The following is a 17,460-nucleotide window of genomic DNA, read 5'->3' as shown; positions in this document are numbered from 1 at the left end:
CTCGGCAGCAGCAACAGGACCATGCAGTACGTGGAATCTCAAAGATTTCCTGGCCTGGCATGTCTTGCCAAGGCCTATGTCAGGGACCGCAGGCGCCACAAAGCCTCTTCCGCCTCTTGCTCTATCTCGCCCGTTGGAGCAATGTATTCCTCTCCGATCGAACCTTGGTAGAAGAGACAGGCCATTGGGCTCTCGATGAGCCTTTTTCAGACACCATCACAGCCTATTCCTCTAGAGTCGCCCGTTTGCCAGTTGGGACGCATCATCTGGTAGGACTTGAGTTTATTAGGTTATTAGTTTAATGCCTACCCGCGCCCAACATAATGCCCAGTGTGATGAATCCATAGCAGGGCCACCCAACTTACGGCGACGGCCACCGCTGCTCTTTTGTTAGCTAAGTAATCCTATGCTCCGTTCAGGAAGTATTAACGTACCGGGCCGCCATAGAGGCAGGGTTAGATTATTGCCCAGTCCTCCATGTTGCCGCTATTACTTTAGGTTCTCACAGAAGGTTGAATGTCTGTGCCTTGATGGGGTTTGTTTTTGGGTATTTAGAGCTTAGGATTATTAAAGGAGAACTCAAGAATAACAAAGTTATCTTGTTGTGACAACTAAGCGAATCTGTAAGTGAGTCGTGCGGACCAGCGCAAACCATGTCGTAGTAGCGCACTCGCCCTCCCCATGAAATCGATGAGTAATTCACTTGAAAAATATTCACCAGGCGATTTGCAAGTCGCAAAAAAGGCTTCACGGGTTGTGATCTGAGCAAGAAAAATACATCAAGCTGTATGTATGGGTGAATTAACTTGCTATATACTGGGTTAGCCGAATTCTCCCTTTCCTTTAGGCACCTAGCATAAGTCCAACTACTCACCTCTGATAAAAGAGTAGTTTAAGCCCATCGTGAAGCTGCCAGACCCTTAAAGCCGTACTTCTTCATGTCGTTCCGGAACTCCTCCTTGTCGACATTAAGATCAGGCCTGTCGAACTTCTCCAAGACAAGCTTCTGAGACACGTCATTGGTCTTGTGAGCTATTTTGTCATCAGGGCTTACAGGCATCACATCTGGAGTAGTATGGGGAACGACACCAGGCACCACACCTTGGGATACAATGAAGGTCGCAGCAGCAGGAGCAGCATCGACGGGCTCGACTGTTGCCCCACCACATCCGGTGTTTGTACCGCAGGTCTCCAGGGATGGATATTTCATCGTCTGAGCCCCATCCCTGGGGAACCCCTCCGAGTCCTTCTTTTTCGGGAACTTCTTTCGGAAGTGTCTTTTTGGAGGCTTGGGAGCCAGGAGGTTAGATGGGTGTGTCGATTCAAAGGCTGCCTTAGCCGCCACCGCGACCGAAGTTTGTTTAGACACAACAGAGTCCGTACCAAGTCCCACGATGCGCTTATTTGGCGCACTAGTATTGACAACTTTCATCTCCTTTTGTGTTGACATTTTGAATAAGTCTTTGAGAAATTTTGTTAGCGCTGGTTGTTTCGAAGGAGATCCTGAAAAGAGATAACAGGATGCAATACGTACAGGTGAGATGCGTAGTTTGATTAAGAAAGGATGTAGTATATGGTAATTGAAAGGATGTTTATACTTTATAGAAAGCGAATAGTATTGGAGAAGTAATAATTGAATTAAAGTGTTAAAGGGGTAGTTGGGCTTTGGTTAACTTCTTTGTAAAGGTGTTGTGGTTGTGAACATTGAAGTTGTAAAGTGAAGAAAAGTTTCCGACAGAGAGCCAAAGGACGGCACGATTAAATATGCATTGAAGGCGGCAACTAGGGCGGTAAACAGGGCGGTAACTAAGTTCGGGCAGAAAGAGTCGTCTTAGTGACGGCCAGCTGTTAAGCAGTCTAGGCGACCGTTCACTTGCTACCTGAGGTGGTGGTCTATGCTATGTCACTCCGGTAACGTTTATCGGTACAGTGAGTCACCTGTATGAGGTACTTATGTATCGTATCCGGTAGCAAACCACTGTAAGTCAAGCTCTAAACAGTTGACAGTGGCAGTGGCAGTCTATCTTCTCCAACACCGTAATCGGTAATCGTGACCAGCCGGGCGCCACACCAAGAAGACACACAGGTCATCTGCTTCATACTCCCTCCATTTAGCACTTGGATTAGAGGTAGTTAAGTTCGGATCAAGGCAGTCCACGTTGCCAAACCCATACCTTTCGTATATGGGTACAGCAAAGGGAACAGACTCGACACAGCATTCTAATCCCAGTTCATCAGCTTTCTGAATCCCTTAGTCGGTAAGCAATCTTCCAGCACCCCTTTTGCGGTAATCAGAATGTACAACTAGTTGTTCTAGTTCTATATTCTGACGTTAGCTTATATAACCTAATGTAGTGCGCGGCTACACGCCAATATGAGGTCTAGCCATCCTATCTTTCATAAACCCTTTCAAGTTTGTAACGAGCTTTGCTTTCCAGCAAAAGCCTTCTCTTCGGTGCCCTCAATGTGCCAATGTGCATCAGTTGGTTTCTGTGACTCATCAGATGGGCTCACTCTTTCGTGAATCTTTCACCCGGCTGCTCCAATAATATTACCGGAATCGTTATCCGTGACTTTGACCCACTAGATGCCGTCGTGTTGTTTCCAGGACTTGATGTGCCGTGCTTTGGCATCTTCGATTGCTGCTTCGACTGTGGTGTAGACTGGGATAAGCCATCTACGCAAAGAGTTATAGGGCTCGCCGAAGGCAGCATGGGGGACAGGGAGGATCTTGTCGAAGTCCTTCGTATCTTCTACTTCTTCGAGGAGGAGAGACATTTTAATCTACAAGGAGTATTGGAGAGATAAATGATAGGATTATTATGCTGTATTACCTGGAAATCTCGATAGTATCGGAATAATTAATAGACCATCAATAATTCTGCAGAACTAAGACGTAATCCTTAGCCAGTTATTTTGTGTCTCAGAGGCTGTTCCGTAGAAAACATTAGAGGTGATAATGGTAGGAAAAGCAAACTAAAAGGCTGGAGGAATTCCTCTGAGATTTCTAAGAGCTCTTTGTTTTAGTAGATCAACTTAGGTTCTTGATAGGTCTATGTACAATATTTTAAGCCCCCCCCCTTGCCTCCGACTAGGATGCATACGAGTTAGCCCAAGTGGTATATTGTTGATTATTATTTTTGCAGTTCTAGATAGAAAGAAGTCTAAGAAGAGACTTAACTAAACTTGCTATAACCCTGATAGGTCTAGCTAGAAGAGAAATGGCCTCCAATGAGACACTTAGTCTACAATAATACAGAGAGTTGGGAATAAGAAAATCGATATCCATCGAGATAAACAGCACTATGAAGCAAGAGTTATCTCCGCTTACTGTTTTATTCCTTCCTCTTCTATTTTGAGGGCATATCATTTTCCCAACCCTCCCTTTCCCATAACAGATAATATATATATATTTAAAAGGGGGTTACTAATGAAACGAAGAGGTTTCTAAGAATAGTGAACCTCTTTGACTAAATTATATCCTTGCTCGGTAAGAATTAAACCAAAATCAGACCAGTGTGGGTGTTTTTGTATCCTCATTGGCATGTCAAACTCTTAAATCGATTGATCTAATACCACAACGAATTGCGACTAGTAATAGCAGGGTTACCAGCTCCTAGACAAGCTGAAATAACCGTGTAAACTTTCAGCAAGCATCGAACGCAACATGTTGTCACAAGACAAGCTTCCAAGACAGGAAAATAGCCCTGTTAGTCTTCAAGGAACTCTAAACCTACCTAAGCTATGAAGTCAAAATATTCAGTACCCAAGTACTAGTATATACACGCGTACATGTTATCATTTTAAGGGTTTGCACATGCACGCCCAACCGCTCTTAGCAACCTCCCGCACTATCATACTAACACCAGAGACGATTGGCCTTTGAGAAAGATACAGCACTTGTTAATTGGGCCTAAATGAGCTCTGATTTGAAAACTTGAATATTAATTTGATGAGTCTTTTACAATTTATGATGGTATTTTTACCTATATCTTTTACTTGGGTTTAAAGTTTTGATTTGAGTTATTTGACATTGTGGCTTTTGTGTCATATACATGTCGTCCTCAGCCATATAGTACTCGTCTCATAACATTTGTAATATACTCAAAAACGATTTAGTTAATACTTGACACTAATAAGGAGAGGTATAATGAGCGTCAGGAAAACTATACGCTTATTAAGGTATCGTTTAACCTTGACTTCGACTTATTATAAAAAGTCCAACCCCTTTCATAGCCGTTTTATGACACTCTCTATATGATATCGATAATTCGCGTCTTGGCTGTTCTAAATAGGTTGGTATTTTCCACATCCCACTCCGACTTCCGTATCCCGGCCCAACTGCCAACGCCAACTCTTTCAAACGCACCGTCAACACGTTTAGATGCCTTCAATACAAGGAACAATGTTTCCGTCATAAATGTTCCTGGTTCATGATTGCTGTTAAGCAATGAATCTCGCGCATCGTTGTTCATGATCCACGAATAGAGTCTGAAACAGTAATACCTAATTTTAGTACTATCCTGATCCTCACTCCATGAACAGCAATGCTCTTTACATCGTCCCTCGGTCCAACAAGAAGCTTGGGCATCATCTCGACTCATTGTTGAGTCTGCGGGCTCATCGAGGTACACTCTCGCAGAGCATAAAGTTCGCGGTCTTATAAACGCTGATATCGCTGGTATATCATTCCGAGGGTATCCCAATGGGAATGGCCAAACGTCGGCTTCTCGGGTAGGAGTGAAGGCTCCACCTGGGTGAATACACTCACCAAATATTGCCAGTTCAACAGGTATCAAGGCTCCTTCCAAGCTTATACGGCCGCCTTTGGTTGTAGGAGTTCCATCTTCCGCAATTCCCTCAATACCCTTAATAAAACATTTATCGGCTACTCTGATTCCGGACCCAAGCCCGCGACAAAGTAACAACGGTGATATATAATCATCATAACTGATCGTTCCCTCGCAAGATGCCCATGACCACGAGGGGAGGAAATGTCCTTGATCCACAACATCAGATTCTTCATCAGCCGATAACTTTGACCTAGGTTTGAACGCAGCCACTCTCCAGGTTAAATCAAAATGAAGCTCCTTCTTCCAGAGTCCAACAATGTATTCATTCTTAGTGCTTGCTTCGGACCGGCTGCTCTTACGCATGATATTGACTAATCCAGCGAGTGCCACCAATTTATCGCTCTGACGAGAAACTGCGCGTCGTGAATAGTTAGATGCCACCCTTCTCCAAAGGTCATAGATCCTTTCTGGCGCTCCATCAATATCGTCGGTTAGCCTGTTCCCTTTCAGCCATGTCCCATGCAGCTCGGAAACCCCTAAATTATAAACCTCAATCTTTTGTACTGATGCAGATGGCGAAGTAATTTCCCTTAATAACGCTCCAAGCTGGGCGACATTTGATTCGTACTTTTGCACCATCTGTCCGTATCTTGGCCAGACACAGTGCCCACACTCGCAAATTTTGCGACATGAGCACTCCCAGCTCATTTCATTTCCATTGAAACAGAGCCTTCGATGAGAAAGTACCGCCTCCTGCAGACACCAGCCTCTCTTATCTAAAGAACATTCTTCGCTTCGACTGACTCCTGGCCGAACTATAAATTCCTCCGATGTAACCAGAGACGTAATTTCATATTGCCACCCAGGAAGACCAAATTTCTGTTTTCCTAGAAATCCAGTTTTGCAACTGCTCGGCTCTAGTGCTGAAATTGTGACCTGGGAGTTGAGGTAGATTTGGTCCATTATAGACGCATCTTGGTACCAGGCGTCGCGATCGTCTTGGATAATGCAGATGGAATCCACCCACAGGTATAGGATATTAAGCCCCCTACAGACCATGACAGCATCTCGTAGACTCTTAGGCATAGAACCCAGAGGGACCTCTTTGTAATGGTCGTTAATGTTAGATGTTGTCGTTCTCAGAACGTCTCCTATATCTGTCCCCCAACAGTAACTAAGACAAGCATAGGCTGTTGGCTCTTTGGGTTCAAAGAGGAACGGCTCACCTATCTGGTCTCTATGCCTCACGTTGAGAAGGCGGCGGGGTGCAAAGTTCTTATCTGGCGGGTTGCAGGGTTCATCAAACTCCATACAGTGAGAAAGCCACCCGGCGGCGCGATCGAAGGCTTCCTGAGTTGAAGAGTCTTCTAAAACATCCCAGGTCCGGCTTCTGTTTGCCCACATTATTTCTTGTCCAGGGTAATCTATGCCCGGGTGCTTAGTAGTATTTTGAGCGTGTGTAGGAATACCTTGCGTAAAATAATCTGTTAGTTACCACTTGATAGCGATACTTTACACTTAGGGTAAGTCAAACCTACCGCATGGTCGTCGGAAAACGTCGAATGAAAATGGTTTGAGTCTCTCTTTGCCCGTTGTTAAAGGCGCGCTGTTAAATAATACTCTCACCCTTTGTAGTTCTATCTCGCTGAATCCTATAGTTTCTATCGAGATGTCTTCCCAGGAAACTTCGGAATACTGTCCCATAACGTCTAGATCATGACATAACACCACCCATAAAATCACTCCACAATGAGGGCATTTTGGCTTGTTTTCCACTCCCCACGCGCCATTATATGCTATTTCTACCAGAGAGCATGTCCCCACGCCTGCCTGGTGCATAGAGCATCTGGTCATCGTATAGATAGCCTGGGCAATTTGTGTACAATACCAAGTAGGTGACAAGGCTTATAAAGTGACGAGAATATCGGGGACGAACGACCAAGAATAAAAGAAGAAATATTGTACAGATTAAATATGGCAGTCAAATTGAAAACTCCCATGCTCATCTGCACAGCCGCCCAGCGTACAAAATATTTCCAACTAACGAAGCCGAAGAAGTTATCGTAATAGTATTTTTTTCTATTACAGTATACAATATTTATATCTGACAGGTATTTTATTCGTTGCACAGCCTTCAGAAGCGGGGAAATGAAAACGGGCAATGCTAAGACAGACATGACATGTCGAAGACCGAGATGGTGGCTATGTCTGTATAGTTGGGTTGCAATACAGAGTGAATAAATTAATAACCGATATTTCCTAACGGAACCTAAACGCCTCGTACGTATTAAACTTGGTGATTTACTTCTGAAAATGTGCCTCGCAGACGGAGACCTCGAGACCCACATCAAACCTGAAAAAGGGGGTAAGATATATAGTCATTCATCCCATACTTTAAGTACTTAAACACAACTTATCTTAAATACGGAAGAAAAATACTTGCTTAGATAGTCATTTGAAAATGAAAATATTACATGAAGATATAACGAGATACAACCATCTCCAAAGATAGGAAACCGCCTTTCTATTGAAACCAAGGCTAAAGGGTATCCAAACGCAAATATAGGTATATCACCCAAATCCCGCTAGATATCGCTGTATGTATCGCCAATAGATCAACCGATCGCTTTAATCCTCTGTCTCCAAAAAATAAAATAAAAGACAAATTAAAACCATCGGCCCTCAGGCCCGTGTTTCTTCTTTTCTGCCTTGCGCTCATTGCTGACGCTCAACTTGAGCTTTCGGAACAACCTGGTAATATCCTTGATGCTAGTAGCCCTTGATTTCCCGCGACTAGAGACAACTGTCTCTTTTTCCTCTCCGTCGCCATCGTCACTTGATGGGGGGTCCATGGAGGCTACTTTGCGAGTGGTGACTACTGTCTTCCGACGGACTGTGCCAGGAACCTCCAACTCATCATCGTAGTCGTCGTCATCCTCAGACGCGGGGGATATAGCAGCCGCCCTACGGCGACGTTCTCGGTCTTGACAAGCCTTTCGTTTCGAGTTCAGAGCCTTGCTGTTTAGAAACCTGTCCGTCGGCGAGACTCGACCGTTGGCCCTGACAGCGCGAAGAGCTAGGACTTGCTCCATATCTTTACAATTGTTAATAACTTCATGTCTAATAGGTACAGTTGTTGTGTCTAGAATTACCATTAGGATCGAGTTGGAACCTAGCCATCGAGGTTGCAGCCAGAACGGCATTATTCCTCTCAGTACGTGAACCCGCTTTGTGGATGATTCGTGCTTCCTCGTCGGCCCTTGCGGCTTCGAAATCGGCTTGTCTAGATGTGGTATTTCGAGACATTTCGAATACGGCGTAGTTGAGGGATTGGTACTGGAAGTTGGCGAGTACCCGGAAATAGATCAGAGACTTAATGAACTTGAGTGTAGATAGGAGACTCCTTAATTGTCGGGGTGAAGGTAGTAAAGAGAGGTGGTTGGATGGAATAGTTATTATGAAAGCTGATGGTATGTTACCTGTTGTTCTTCATCGAAATATAATAAGGACTCCATTGATGATAGAAATCCATGATTTTATAGTTTTTGTCCAGGGTGTAGTATAGTGATAAAGATTAATGACGAGAAGACAGAAAAAAAACAGTAAGATAGTAGTGTAAGTACCGTGATGTAGGGGATTATAAGTACAGTTGGCATGGCATTTTAGCGTCCAAGTACTTTGATATCTTTCTTTTTATGAGTTGTTTTCATAATGAGTACTGTAGAAAAAGGCCATGTATTTAAGAGGGTGAGTAGGAGGGTGAGTAGGATCGAGATGTCTAAACAATAATAATGTGGAACTGCTTTATTGCTATTATTTCTAAGATTATTCTTACTTTACTACAGCACAGGCATTTAGCAATGTGATATTTGCACAGTATTAATCGACGTGTGCTTGATGGATGACGTGGTTCCTTTTACAATGTTAGATAGCAAACCCATCCAGATATTATAATTAATCACTGAGAAAAGTACCTGACTACACTGTTTTTAGTGTGGTATGTTTCGTAAGAAAAACAATCTGCTGCAAATTCTAACACAATGCTCTCTATGCACATGCACGTAAGTTTATACAGCCCCCCCCCCTTTTAAACAGAGGTAGCAAACCCAACCGACCAAAATGGAGGTAAAATATTACTTCCAACTCAACTTCTCATAATCTATTTTGTAAAACAACATGTGCTAGTTTGTAATCCTTTATTATTTGTTAAATAAGAGCATAGGAAAAAGTAGCTGCTTCCCCTATATCACCTCAAATCACCTTCCACACTACAACTTCAGCTAGACCAAAGATCACTTCACCTTTACAAGACTAGCAATCCTTCAACTGAATATTGAACGTAGAATTACTATTTACTAACAAATACAATACCTCATAGTGCTCCCATTTTCTCGAATTACTAAGATATAACATACCAAGAGTCAAACAAGAAGCTCTGCTCTATTAGTAGCCACATTTTATATTCTCCCCCTTTCGAACACGGAGAGGAAAGAATAATAGAGGGCAGAGGCGAGCAATAACATAAAAGCAGAGTCGCGTAATATTGCGTAAAGCTATAATACGTTTTGACGTATATTATAGGTTAGGTAAATATAGAAACCAGACGGAAAGAGGTTGAATTAGAAATAAAATAACAAAGGATGGCGAGGATTAGCCCCTGCAATTGCAGCGGTAGATCTGCCCCGGCTGGGTCGATCTCGCCTTACATGCGAATTAGTGGAGCACGCTATAAGTCGCCGCTTAAACTCCTCCTCAACTAGGGCTGCGGGGAGAAGCTAGCTCTAGCCTCTAGCACATGTGCTTGCTTCGCTTGTCTAGGTACCCAACGTTATGTAATAAGGTAGGTAGATTTTACTAGTTGAGGTTTCGTAACTTCATCCATAGGTACATATCACTTACATAACTACCTACCTAGTATTAATTTAAGTTCAGTTAAAACAGGTAGTTACATGTAACTATTGAACTGACCCGAATACAAATACAAGTCTTTCAAGTATTCGGAAGATCACTCCAACTCCAGCCTCGGAACTATCCACCCACCCTTGGCCGCCCTGGCAAGACACCATCGCAAAAAGTATTCAACGCCCAGGCACTTACTTGCATCAAACAACAACGCAGCTATGCCATCATCTACGCAATCGCACGCGCGTTCGCACTCGCTGCTTCTCCTGCAGAAACTCCTTAACCTGCGAGACAGCGCCAGCCCTCTAACACTAATCCTCGACACGCTGGAGCAGAGCGCAACGCCTGTAGTTCACGAGTTCCTCAGCAGAGCCAAGGTTAGTCCGTACCTACCTACCTAGCCATTGCGCTATCTCCCCCCCCTTTTTCTTTTTCCTTAACCCCCCCTTTACCCCTTTTCTCCCCCAAAAGATTACAAAAGATTATATACACCACCATTTTAACCCCCTCCCAGATCTCCAAAAGCAAAACAATCTTCCTATCCTCCTCGCTGCTGCGGAAGCCCCCCGCCGCCGACGTCTTCGTCAAGGCCTGGGGCAAGACCCCCGAAGCCCTGCGCGCCGAGATAACCTCGCACTACTCGTCCGGCAGCGCCGGCCACGCGCACAAGGTGCTCGTCGTCATGGACGGCGTGAACGGCATCGCCTGCGCCGCCGGCTCCAACCTGGCCGTCTTCCTCTCCGGCCTGGTCACCCCCGCCGTCTCCCTCGTCGCCGTCTACCACACCGACCTGCCCCTGGTCCTGCCCCCGTCCTTCGGCGAGTACGAGCCCCATCCCTTCACCACCCTGTGCCATCTCGCCACCGCCGTGCTCCGCGTCGCGAGCCTGTACCAGGCCGTCGAGCGCCGCCGCGCGCGGAACCGCAGCTTGCAGGAGCCCGAGTGGGGGCTTGCCGAGGGCCGGGAGGGCGTGCTGATCGGCCTGGGTAGTGCCGAGAAGAGGTCGGCGGCTGGCGAGGGCCTTGTGCTCGAGATGGAGCTGAGGCGGCGCAGCGGCCGCGCCGTTGCTGAGAAGTTTGTCTTGGTGCCGCAGTCGGCGGCAGCGCAGGATAGCAAGGTCCAGACTTCAAGACTGTATCTTCTCTCCGACCACCCCGCATTTCGGGATCCAAGCGATATTGATCAGGGGGGTGCGGCGGACGAAGGAGACGGGGACATGGAGACTACGTTTAACCTAGGGTTGACGGAGAAACAGCGTAGAGACAGAGAGGGCATAGTCCTACCGTACCTCGACGCCCAGACGGACATCGGGGCGGGCGAAGGTGGTAGGATTCTATACGAGATGGGGCGGGAAGATGACTTTGACGACGAGGAAGATGAAATATGACATCACTTTTGTGCATTTAATTCTTAAGATGCCACGGCTTTTTCCTGGCTTGCTTCGTGATTTGTTGTCGTCTATTGATACATCTAGATGGTGCCGCGACATAGCACCTCCCGAGCCCATACGCCCGAGCGAAATGCAATTATTTGTGCCTTTCTTTTACCGCAGCATGATTTGTTCCCTTTCCTCCGCGTCGTCTACTCATCCACCTGCATGCCGTCTCCTCCCTCTGCCGCCTCCTCGCTCGCATCATTGTCGTTTGCCACGCTGTTGATCCAGTCCTTGACCTCCGCACCGTCGTGCACCTTGAAGAACTCGAGGCCTTTCTTGCCGGGCTCCTTGAATCCTACAACGCCCACGCTCGTGTTCTCGACGGTCAGCGCGCGGTCCTGGACTAGCGTCTCCTTTAGAGCGCGCAGCCCGTGGAGGATAAGCTCCTCCCGGCCGCACGCCGCGAAACTATCCAGGTTCTTCTCGAGGTAGGTACGTGCCATCTGGGAGCGGGCTCCGATAGCGCACGCCAGCATCTCTTGGGTCATACCGCTGGGCTGGAACTCAAATAGGTGGGGTCCGGCCTCGTCCACGCCCGCCACCAGCAGGCCGACACCGTATGGCCGCTTTCCGTAGTGCTGGGTGTTGAGCTGTGCCTTGTCGCCGATGAGCGAGACGAGGGTCTCGAGGGGCATCGCGCGGTCGTAGGTTAACCGCTGCGACAGGCACTGCTGCTTCATGAAGTTGGACAGGACACGGGCGTCTGAGGTCAGGCCGGCAATGGCTAGGCCGACATGCTCGTCTACGGCGAACAGCTTCTTTTGGTACGACGAGAGTTCCTCTGCATTTCGCTGTGGGTGGAGTTGTTAGCTCTTGAAGCTTTGGATTGGATCTGGGTAGGCTTTTCTTGTGATGCTCGTACCTTGATAGCAACTAGAACTGCATGTGTCTTGCTAACTAAACCCACCACTACCGAACCTTGCTTGACGGCCTCGGCGGCATATTCAACCTGGAATATTCTCCCTTGCGGGGAGCTGAACGTAGTTGTTAGTGAAGTGTGGATTGACAAGGGTTGTTTGCAGCGTAATTAGGAGCTTACAATGTGACGGAATCGTTATCGTAGTTGTTTCTGAACATTATGTCGATGTGTCGATAATGTCGTAGTTCAAGTAGGAATTATTATTGGGCGTGCGGAGGTAAAAATAGTGGTGTATATGCGTTGGGAAGGTATTCGCAGGTTGGATATTCGAGTCGGAAATGCAAGGCTGGAGCTACCCGAATTACAGACTCGCAGACTTGAACGTTTTCAGCAATCGCAAGGCAGCTCAAGAGCTTCGTCGTTCGTCTCTTTTGGGTCTAGCACTGATGCCCTAGCTCCAGAGGCTTAGGTAAGGGCACTACCCGCACATGAATGTGTACATAGTACTTTAGGAGGTACCTAAGATACATATTGTACTTGAGTACACGAAACGCAGCGTATTCCAGCCACACGTAATTGATTTCCATCCATACGGGAGACTCCAAAAAGTGGCTTAAGCTCCCCGGCCCCCAAACCCCGGGAAACTTAGCGCTACCTAGGTACCTAACCTAGGCAAGCCAAGCCAAGGCTGAGTCTGACGACAACATCCTGTAACACCATCGCAGGTCCCAACCATTACAACTAACTTACCGACACGGCGCGTCTTCCCTTTCTTCCACACAGCAATTCGTACGAATCACCACCGAAGCTCGAAACTCGATAGAACCACCATCTACCGCTCTAGGAGTACGCCCTCCCTCCTTTTCCTCCCGCCATAGCCGTAGCCGTAACCGTAGCCGTAGCCGTAAGTCAGTCGTCAAACTATCCGCGCTCCCATCCGCCCACGATGCCGACCGCGGGGCTCAAGACCATCATCGCGCTGTCCTTCGTGCTCGCCATCGGCTTCCTGCTAGTCATCCTGTCCTGCGCGCTATACAAGGTCTACTATCCGCTGCTGGTCGTTGCCACCTACGTGCTGGCTCCCATACCCAACTGGATTGCTACGCGCTGCGCCAATCCCGAAGACTTCGTCGAGAGCACCGGAAATGGCGTCTTGGACCTCGGCCGCTTCTTCACTGGCTTCTTGGTTGTTATGGGCATAGGTAAGACCTCGACGCTTTCTATAATTCTACCTACCTACCTACCCTCTTGTTCTCTTCCGTGCTTATGATGTGGTTGCGCGGATTACGCACGTACGTGCGCGAAGCCCGACTTAATTCGCCATCATATCCTTGCTCGTATATACACAATAAGAATAAAAGGGTCATAACTAACATACCCTCAACCTCGCAGCTCTCCCCGCCGTCCTCGCGCACTCCGCTCTAATCGGTATCCCGGCGATGGTAATGTCTGTTATCGGTGGACTATTGATCTATGGGACTATTATCTCATTCGGCATGTTCTTCCAAGAGGAGCAGGAGTTTTAATATGCTGAAGTAGTATTAATGAGGAGGCTAAGCATGACGCAAGACGACATGCGAGAGAAGGAAGAGAGAAAGAGAGAGAGCAAAGGGGCAGTTTGCATTGTTGTAATTATAGGCGTATCATGCGAATTCAACGGAGTGGAGGGAAGGACTACTAGGTTTGCATAGGTTGTCATCTTTCAGGGCATCATTATCAAGATATTTCAAGTATATCATTAGCTCTATTTTGCCGGCATTTCCAGGCAATGTCGTGTGTGAATTTGAATTATTTCCTAACTTTTCAACCTCAATTACTAGATTTCCCTCGTTAGCGCTGGAGTGAAGGATGTCGAAAGCGCTGCTTCGGGTAGTATTGTGTCCCTTCCTTCCAATACTATATAAGCCATAAACCTCAACACCAACCCCTTAAAATTCGGTACAATCCGCCTCATTATGCCTTCCGTTCCATATTCCATATCCCCTAACATACAAATACACCAAGCATATGAAGCTCAGATCCAAAGCGAAGTTGAAGCAGCCACCTAATAGACTACCTCCTAGGCACCATCGGTAGTAATGCTGTCGGCTTTCTTTTGCACGACCTTTCGTGGAAGCACTTCTATATTTTTACTCAGCAGCTTCCGCAGCTCAGGGGTAATTGTCTTTTTCGGCTGCTCTTCTGTAGCCTTTCCATTCTTGTTACTTGGCTGTTTGGACGAAGTGGGTGCAGAATTTGACGACGAATCTTGCAGTACTCTTGGTGTTGGAAAGTTTTGCTTCTTATCTATGGCTTCAATCAACCTCTGGAAGCGGCGGAACAAAGCCTCTGCTCGGATCAACGTAGACTCGAGGTCTATCGTATTCGATAATTCGTTGACTAATTTGAAAGCGTTAGCAATGATTTGTGTTAAAAAGGGTGTTGCGGAGATTACCATATTTAAGCACCTCGTCAAAATGCTTAAGGTGAATCATTATCACATCTCGGTGCTTCTCTAGAATAGCAAGAGCCACGAATAGGTGGAAGCTACTGCTCAAGTAGTCTGTCCAGAGCACTTCCCATAGGTGCAAGACGTCCATCCACTTGAACTCGCGTTTATACCAGACTAATAGCATGCGGAAGAAGAAGAAAAAGTTGGTGCTGTCGGCCAACTCAAGATGAGCATACAGCTTTGGATCCATGAACTGTACTAGATGGTCGAGCGTGAGAAGCTGGTTTCTCATGCCGGACTGGTCTCGTAGGAAATTCCGTTCCATTCGCTCCATGAAACGCTGGAACCCCCAGAAGGCAATGGCATCGTCCTGCATAACGGCATATATCGGAGCAAGTAGGTCAGACATTCCCTGGACGTAGCCAAGATCCCTATTATACTCGTTATAGGTGAGTAGCATATCCTTCATCTGCTCCATATGGACATTGGTGCCAGCCTCAGCAAATGGGGAGTCGGGATCAGGATGAGGAAGATCTTCTCCTGCGAAGATTGGGACTGTGCGGTCAGTCCGATGTACGTCTTTTTCTGTATCAAATAGTTAGTATAAATATATTGCCCATACAAGTAGTAAGACTTACCGATTCTGCCCCTCTGCTCTCGCCACCATTCACCGTCATCTCCTTCGCCGCCAAGGTCTACCAGCCTTTCCCACCAGGCAGCTTTTAGTTTTACATATTCGTCCCTCAAAGATGCGATTGCCGCTTTCCGTTCCTCGCTTGTGCTGTACCAATCATACACACCAAGCAGAAATAGCCAGGCTTCCTTGCGAACTCCATCCTCCGGATCGAGACCACCGTGGAAGATTCGCTCCTTAACCTCATCAATAGTGACTGCAAGACGTCCGGTCCGAGGATCAAAGAAACTGTTCCACTCCTTAATAGTCACCGGCCTCCTTCGCTCCTCCAGGGATAAGGTACTCGTTTCAAGCAACTCGAACTCCCCGACGTCGGTATCTTCTAATTCCAAGACGTCGCGAGCAGTCCATATCCTCTGGCTTCGATCCCTTTCACTCTGCTCAGCTATTCCCATCGCCCACCGGGCCAAGTATATCCTTGCGCTATCAAATTCGTCCTGTAACGTCTGAACTTCGGGGTTTCTCATTAATCTCCGCACCTGAGGTGGCATTTTTGGATTGTCAATTATATCCTGGGCGGTTCTTCGTGTGAACGTTGTGACTTTGCTGAATTTTTCTAGGAGATTCCATCCAGTCTCCTTCACAAATTTCATGACAGGGTCCATTCCCGCGTCGTTCTGGTCAATAGCGCCCGCTCGTGAAGGCCCGGCACGACTGCGCGACGATATGCCTTGAGAACTGTCATGCCTGCCAATCTGCGAAGGCGTACTAGACGTTAACTTTCCGCCGAAAGCCTCGCTATCTTCTTTCGTAGGCTCTACCAAGTAGATGTTCGGCTCAGCCCCACTCCTTTCTATCCGGACGTAGCGTTTTAACCAACGGAGGACCTCATCGCCTCCCCAAAACATCTGGCCATTTTCACCAAATGGATCAAAGCTCTCCCTAGCGCGCTTCTTCTTCTGGAGTATAGTTGACTGGCATTCGCTGTCGTGAAAGAACAGTGCCGGGAAGCTATCCCCAGCCCTGGTGTTGATCACCAAAGACCCGAACCACCACCCTAAGCTAGGTGGCCTCACCAGTAAAGAGTATATCACACTAACAGGAATAGCGAAAGCGTAATGACCGATCGATCCTTTGTGGGTGGTTACGGTGGGGGGTGGTGGTACGAGATAGCTTTGCCTCGGCGGGGATTCGGCATCAGTCAGATCTACTTTTACGTATATGCTGGCGGCATCGCCAAGAGACGACTCCGGTAACCAAGCAAGTAAAAGGTCTGCCGATGCCAGGGAATTAGAAGCGGAGGAGGAGGAAGACGTTGGTCGTTCACCATGGGGTCCCTTTTGCTGTAACAGTGCTATGTAGCCGGGGATATTATCCTTTGATGATGGAGTAGGGTGAACATAAACTTTGCTCTTAGAAAATAGGAGTTTGACGCCCTTTCCGGTCTCGGTGTGGGTGATGGTATCATACTCGCCCTCTTCGTCGTCGCTCATGGCGTAAAAGCTGCCTGTAGGCGAGCTGGCTCTACCCGGCAGGGGAGCTGATGTCATGGCGGGGTGTAGTCCTATCCAGCTCGGATAAGCTGGATGTTGTAGATTGACAAGAAGATGTATCTCAAGTTCGTAAGGATATCTGGATCCAGATCCCTGGCAGTTGAGATATCTTCTTCTGTAATCCTGTAGGGCTAATTTTGTGATGGAACATGTGAGCAAAAAGTGATTTGAGCTTGGGGGAAGTTGTTGAATAAGACAAGCAGGTGCGTCGTTGTGCCCCGCCACGCGCCAATCGACAGTTGATCATAGAGGGGGCCTCCATTGCGCCCCCAAACGCTATTTGCTGGTATCGATACGTCAAATCACCACTAAAAAAAGGCTAAGACTTAGTACTAAGAACCTGCCGCATTAGCGTATAATTGTCCAGTCATCTGCATTTAATTCCATGCCTACATGTACCTATGTACATGTATGCAGGTAGCAGGCCACGAAAGTCTGCGTGACGAATCACACTAGGTCGTAATATTCGTTATCACTACTACGTATACATACCTACCTATACATATCCTTGTAACTGAACCACCTACCTACAGTTATTACGCACTTCACATTCGCAACAAAAATAGCTATGTCAACAAATTCCTAATATTGGATGCACGCTGTATGTATAATATGACGAAAATAAACATGATATGAATAAGGCGTGGGGGGACAAGCACGAACCAAATCAACTAACCTACCTAATGTACATAGGGCAGGCCTACGTATCGAACACGCAATACGAAGAAAGGTGGATATGTATCCGAGCAGGCAACAACATCATTATTTCCTTGCTACCTAGACTACGAGGCAAATCGTAACACTTCTATGTATGATCTAGATGTTTCTGTGCCGCTCTCATCCTTCCTCGCAG

At 46.9% G+C, this 17,460-nt stretch overlaps 7 protein-coding genes across 7 annotated transcripts; 2 read left to right on the top strand and 5 right to left on the bottom strand.

The window, feature by feature from the left end:
* Positions 1 to 592: 592 nt before the first annotated feature.
* F4813DRAFT_158807 (uncharacterized protein) lies at positions 593 to 1,698 on the bottom strand. Its single transcript, XM_049239056.1, has 3 exons — positions 1,535 to 1,698; positions 875 to 1,461; positions 593 to 809 (listed from the first exon to the last, which is right to left on the bottom strand). Exon 2 carries the CDS (start codon positions 1,448 to 1,450, stop codon positions 893 to 895), a length of 558 nt encoding a protein of 185 aa, XP_049097668.1. The 5' UTR covers positions 1,451 to 1,461; positions 1,535 to 1,698; the 3' UTR covers positions 593 to 809; positions 875 to 892.
* Positions 1,699 to 2,409: 711 nt separating this feature from the next.
* Positions 2,410 to 2,932, bottom strand: F4813DRAFT_398068 (uncharacterized protein; the record flags this gene model as incomplete). The annotated part of the gene is made up of 2 exons (XM_049248005.1): positions 2,585 to 2,932; positions 2,410 to 2,509 (listed from the first exon to the last, which is right to left on the bottom strand). The coding sequence occupies exons 1-2, from the start codon at positions 2,776 to 2,778 to the stop codon at positions 2,410 to 2,412; spliced, it is 294 nt and encodes a 97-aa protein (XP_049097667.1). The 5' UTR covers positions 2,779 to 2,932.
* Positions 2,933 to 3,950: 1,018 nt separating this feature from the next.
* Positions 3,951 to 6,861, bottom strand: F4813DRAFT_366926 (HET-domain-containing protein). Its single transcript, XM_049244103.1, has 2 exons — positions 6,332 to 6,861; positions 3,951 to 6,262 (listed from the first exon to the last, which is right to left on the bottom strand). The coding sequence occupies exons 1-2, from the start codon at positions 6,645 to 6,647 to the stop codon at positions 4,254 to 4,256; spliced, it is 2,325 nt and encodes a 774-aa protein (XP_049097666.1). The 5' UTR covers positions 6,648 to 6,861; the 3' UTR covers positions 3,951 to 4,253.
* Positions 6,862 to 9,619: 2,758 nt separating this feature from the next.
* On the top strand, positions 9,620 to 11,095 carry F4813DRAFT_366923 (histone acetylation protein 2). Its single transcript, XM_049244102.1, has 2 exons — positions 9,620 to 10,072; positions 10,210 to 11,095. Exons 1-2 carry the CDS (start codon positions 9,914 to 9,916, stop codon positions 11,080 to 11,082), a joined length of 1,032 nt encoding a protein of 343 aa, XP_049097665.1. The 5' UTR covers positions 9,620 to 9,913; the 3' UTR covers positions 11,083 to 11,095.
* On the bottom strand, positions 11,096 to 12,385 carry F4813DRAFT_366922 (N-terminal nucleophile aminohydrolase). Its single transcript, XM_049244101.1, has 3 exons — positions 12,170 to 12,385; positions 11,993 to 12,104; positions 11,096 to 11,921 (listed from the first exon to the last, which is right to left on the bottom strand). Exons 1-3 carry the CDS (start codon positions 12,205 to 12,207, stop codon positions 11,277 to 11,279), a joined length of 795 nt encoding a protein of 264 aa, XP_049097664.1. The 5' UTR covers positions 12,208 to 12,385; the 3' UTR covers positions 11,096 to 11,276.
* A 316-nt stretch (positions 12,386 to 12,701) lies between these two features.
* Positions 12,702 to 13,711, top strand: F4813DRAFT_366921 (vacuolar protein sorting 55). Its single transcript, XM_049244100.1, has 2 exons — positions 12,702 to 13,191; positions 13,382 to 13,711. Exons 1-2 carry the CDS (start codon positions 12,936 to 12,938, stop codon positions 13,513 to 13,515), a joined length of 390 nt encoding a protein of 129 aa, XP_049097663.1. The 5' UTR covers positions 12,702 to 12,935; the 3' UTR covers positions 13,516 to 13,711.
* F4813DRAFT_366919 (RabGAP/TBC) lies at positions 13,712 to 16,799 on the bottom strand. Its single transcript, XM_049244099.1, has 3 exons — positions 15,059 to 16,799; positions 14,424 to 15,005; positions 13,712 to 14,368 (listed from the first exon to the last, which is right to left on the bottom strand). Exons 1-3 carry the CDS (start codon positions 16,602 to 16,604, stop codon positions 14,049 to 14,051), a joined length of 2,448 nt encoding a protein of 815 aa, XP_049097662.1. The 5' UTR covers positions 16,605 to 16,799; the 3' UTR covers positions 13,712 to 14,048.
* Between the last annotated feature and the right edge of the window lie 661 nt (positions 16,800 to 17,460).

Source organism: Daldinia decipiens (assembly GCF_022478715.1).
Source record: "Daldinia decipiens strain CBS 113046 unplaced genomic scaffold F4813scaffold_28, whole genome shotgun sequence".
Taxonomy (NCBI): Eukaryota; Fungi; Ascomycota; class Sordariomycetes; order Xylariales; family Hypoxylaceae; genus Daldinia; species Daldinia decipiens.
This window is presented reverse-complemented; position numbering and strand designations above follow the sequence as displayed.

What these genes read in the sequence shown, in the direction of transcription:
- F4813DRAFT_158807 (XM_049239056.1), bottom strand. Translation starts at nt 1,450, where the DNA reads ATGTCAACACAAAAGGAGATGAAAGTTGTCAATACTAGTGCGCCAAAT.
- F4813DRAFT_366926 (XM_049244103.1), bottom strand. Translation starts at nt 6,647, where the DNA reads ATGACCAGATGCTCTATGCACCAGGCAGGCGTGGGGACATGCTCTCTG. An exon ending in CGTTTTCCGACGACCATGCG is followed by an intron (nt 6,263 to 6,331) that starts GTAGGTTTGACT and finishes ATTTTACGCAAG; the next exon opens with GTATTCCTACACACGCTCAA.
- F4813DRAFT_366923 (XM_049244102.1), top strand. Translation starts at nt 9,914, where the DNA reads ATGCCATCATCTACGCAATCGCACGCGCGTTCGCACTCGCTGCTTCTC. An exon ending in AGTTCCTCAGCAGAGCCAAG is followed by an intron (nt 10,073 to 10,209) that starts GTTAGTCCGTAC and finishes ACCCCCTCCCAG; the next exon opens with ATCTCCAAAAGCAAAACAAT.
- F4813DRAFT_366922 (XM_049244101.1), bottom strand. Translation starts at nt 12,207, where the DNA reads ATGTTCAGAAACAACTACGATAACGATTCCGTCACATT. An exon ending in GATAACGATTCCGTCACATT is followed by an intron (nt 12,105 to 12,169) that starts GTAAGCTCCTAA and finishes AACTACGTTCAG; the next exon opens with CTCCCCGCAAGGGAGAATAT. An exon ending in CAGTTCTAGTTGCTATCAAG is followed by an intron (nt 11,922 to 11,992) that starts GTACGAGCATCA and finishes CTCCACCCACAG; the next exon opens with CGAAATGCAGAGGAACTCTC.
- F4813DRAFT_366921 (XM_049244100.1), top strand. Translation starts at nt 12,936, where the DNA reads ATGCCGACCGCGGGGCTCAAGACCATCATCGCGCTGTCCTTCGTGCTC. An exon ending in CTTGGTTGTTATGGGCATAG is followed by an intron (nt 13,192 to 13,381) that starts GTAAGACCTCGA and finishes TCAACCTCGCAG; the next exon opens with CTCTCCCCGCCGTCCTCGCG.
- F4813DRAFT_366919 (XM_049244099.1), bottom strand. Translation starts at nt 16,604, where the DNA reads ATGACATCAGCTCCCCTGCCGGGTAGAGCCAGCTCGCCTACAGGCAGC. An exon ending in AGAGCAGAGGGGCAGAATCG is followed by an intron (nt 15,006 to 15,058) that starts GTAAGTCTTACT and finishes TATTTGATACAG; the next exon opens with AAAAAGACGTACATCGGACT. An exon ending in TGACGAGGTGCTTAAATATG is followed by an intron (nt 14,369 to 14,423) that starts GTAATCTCCGCA and finishes CTTTCAAATTAG; the next exon opens with TCAACGAATTATCGAATACG.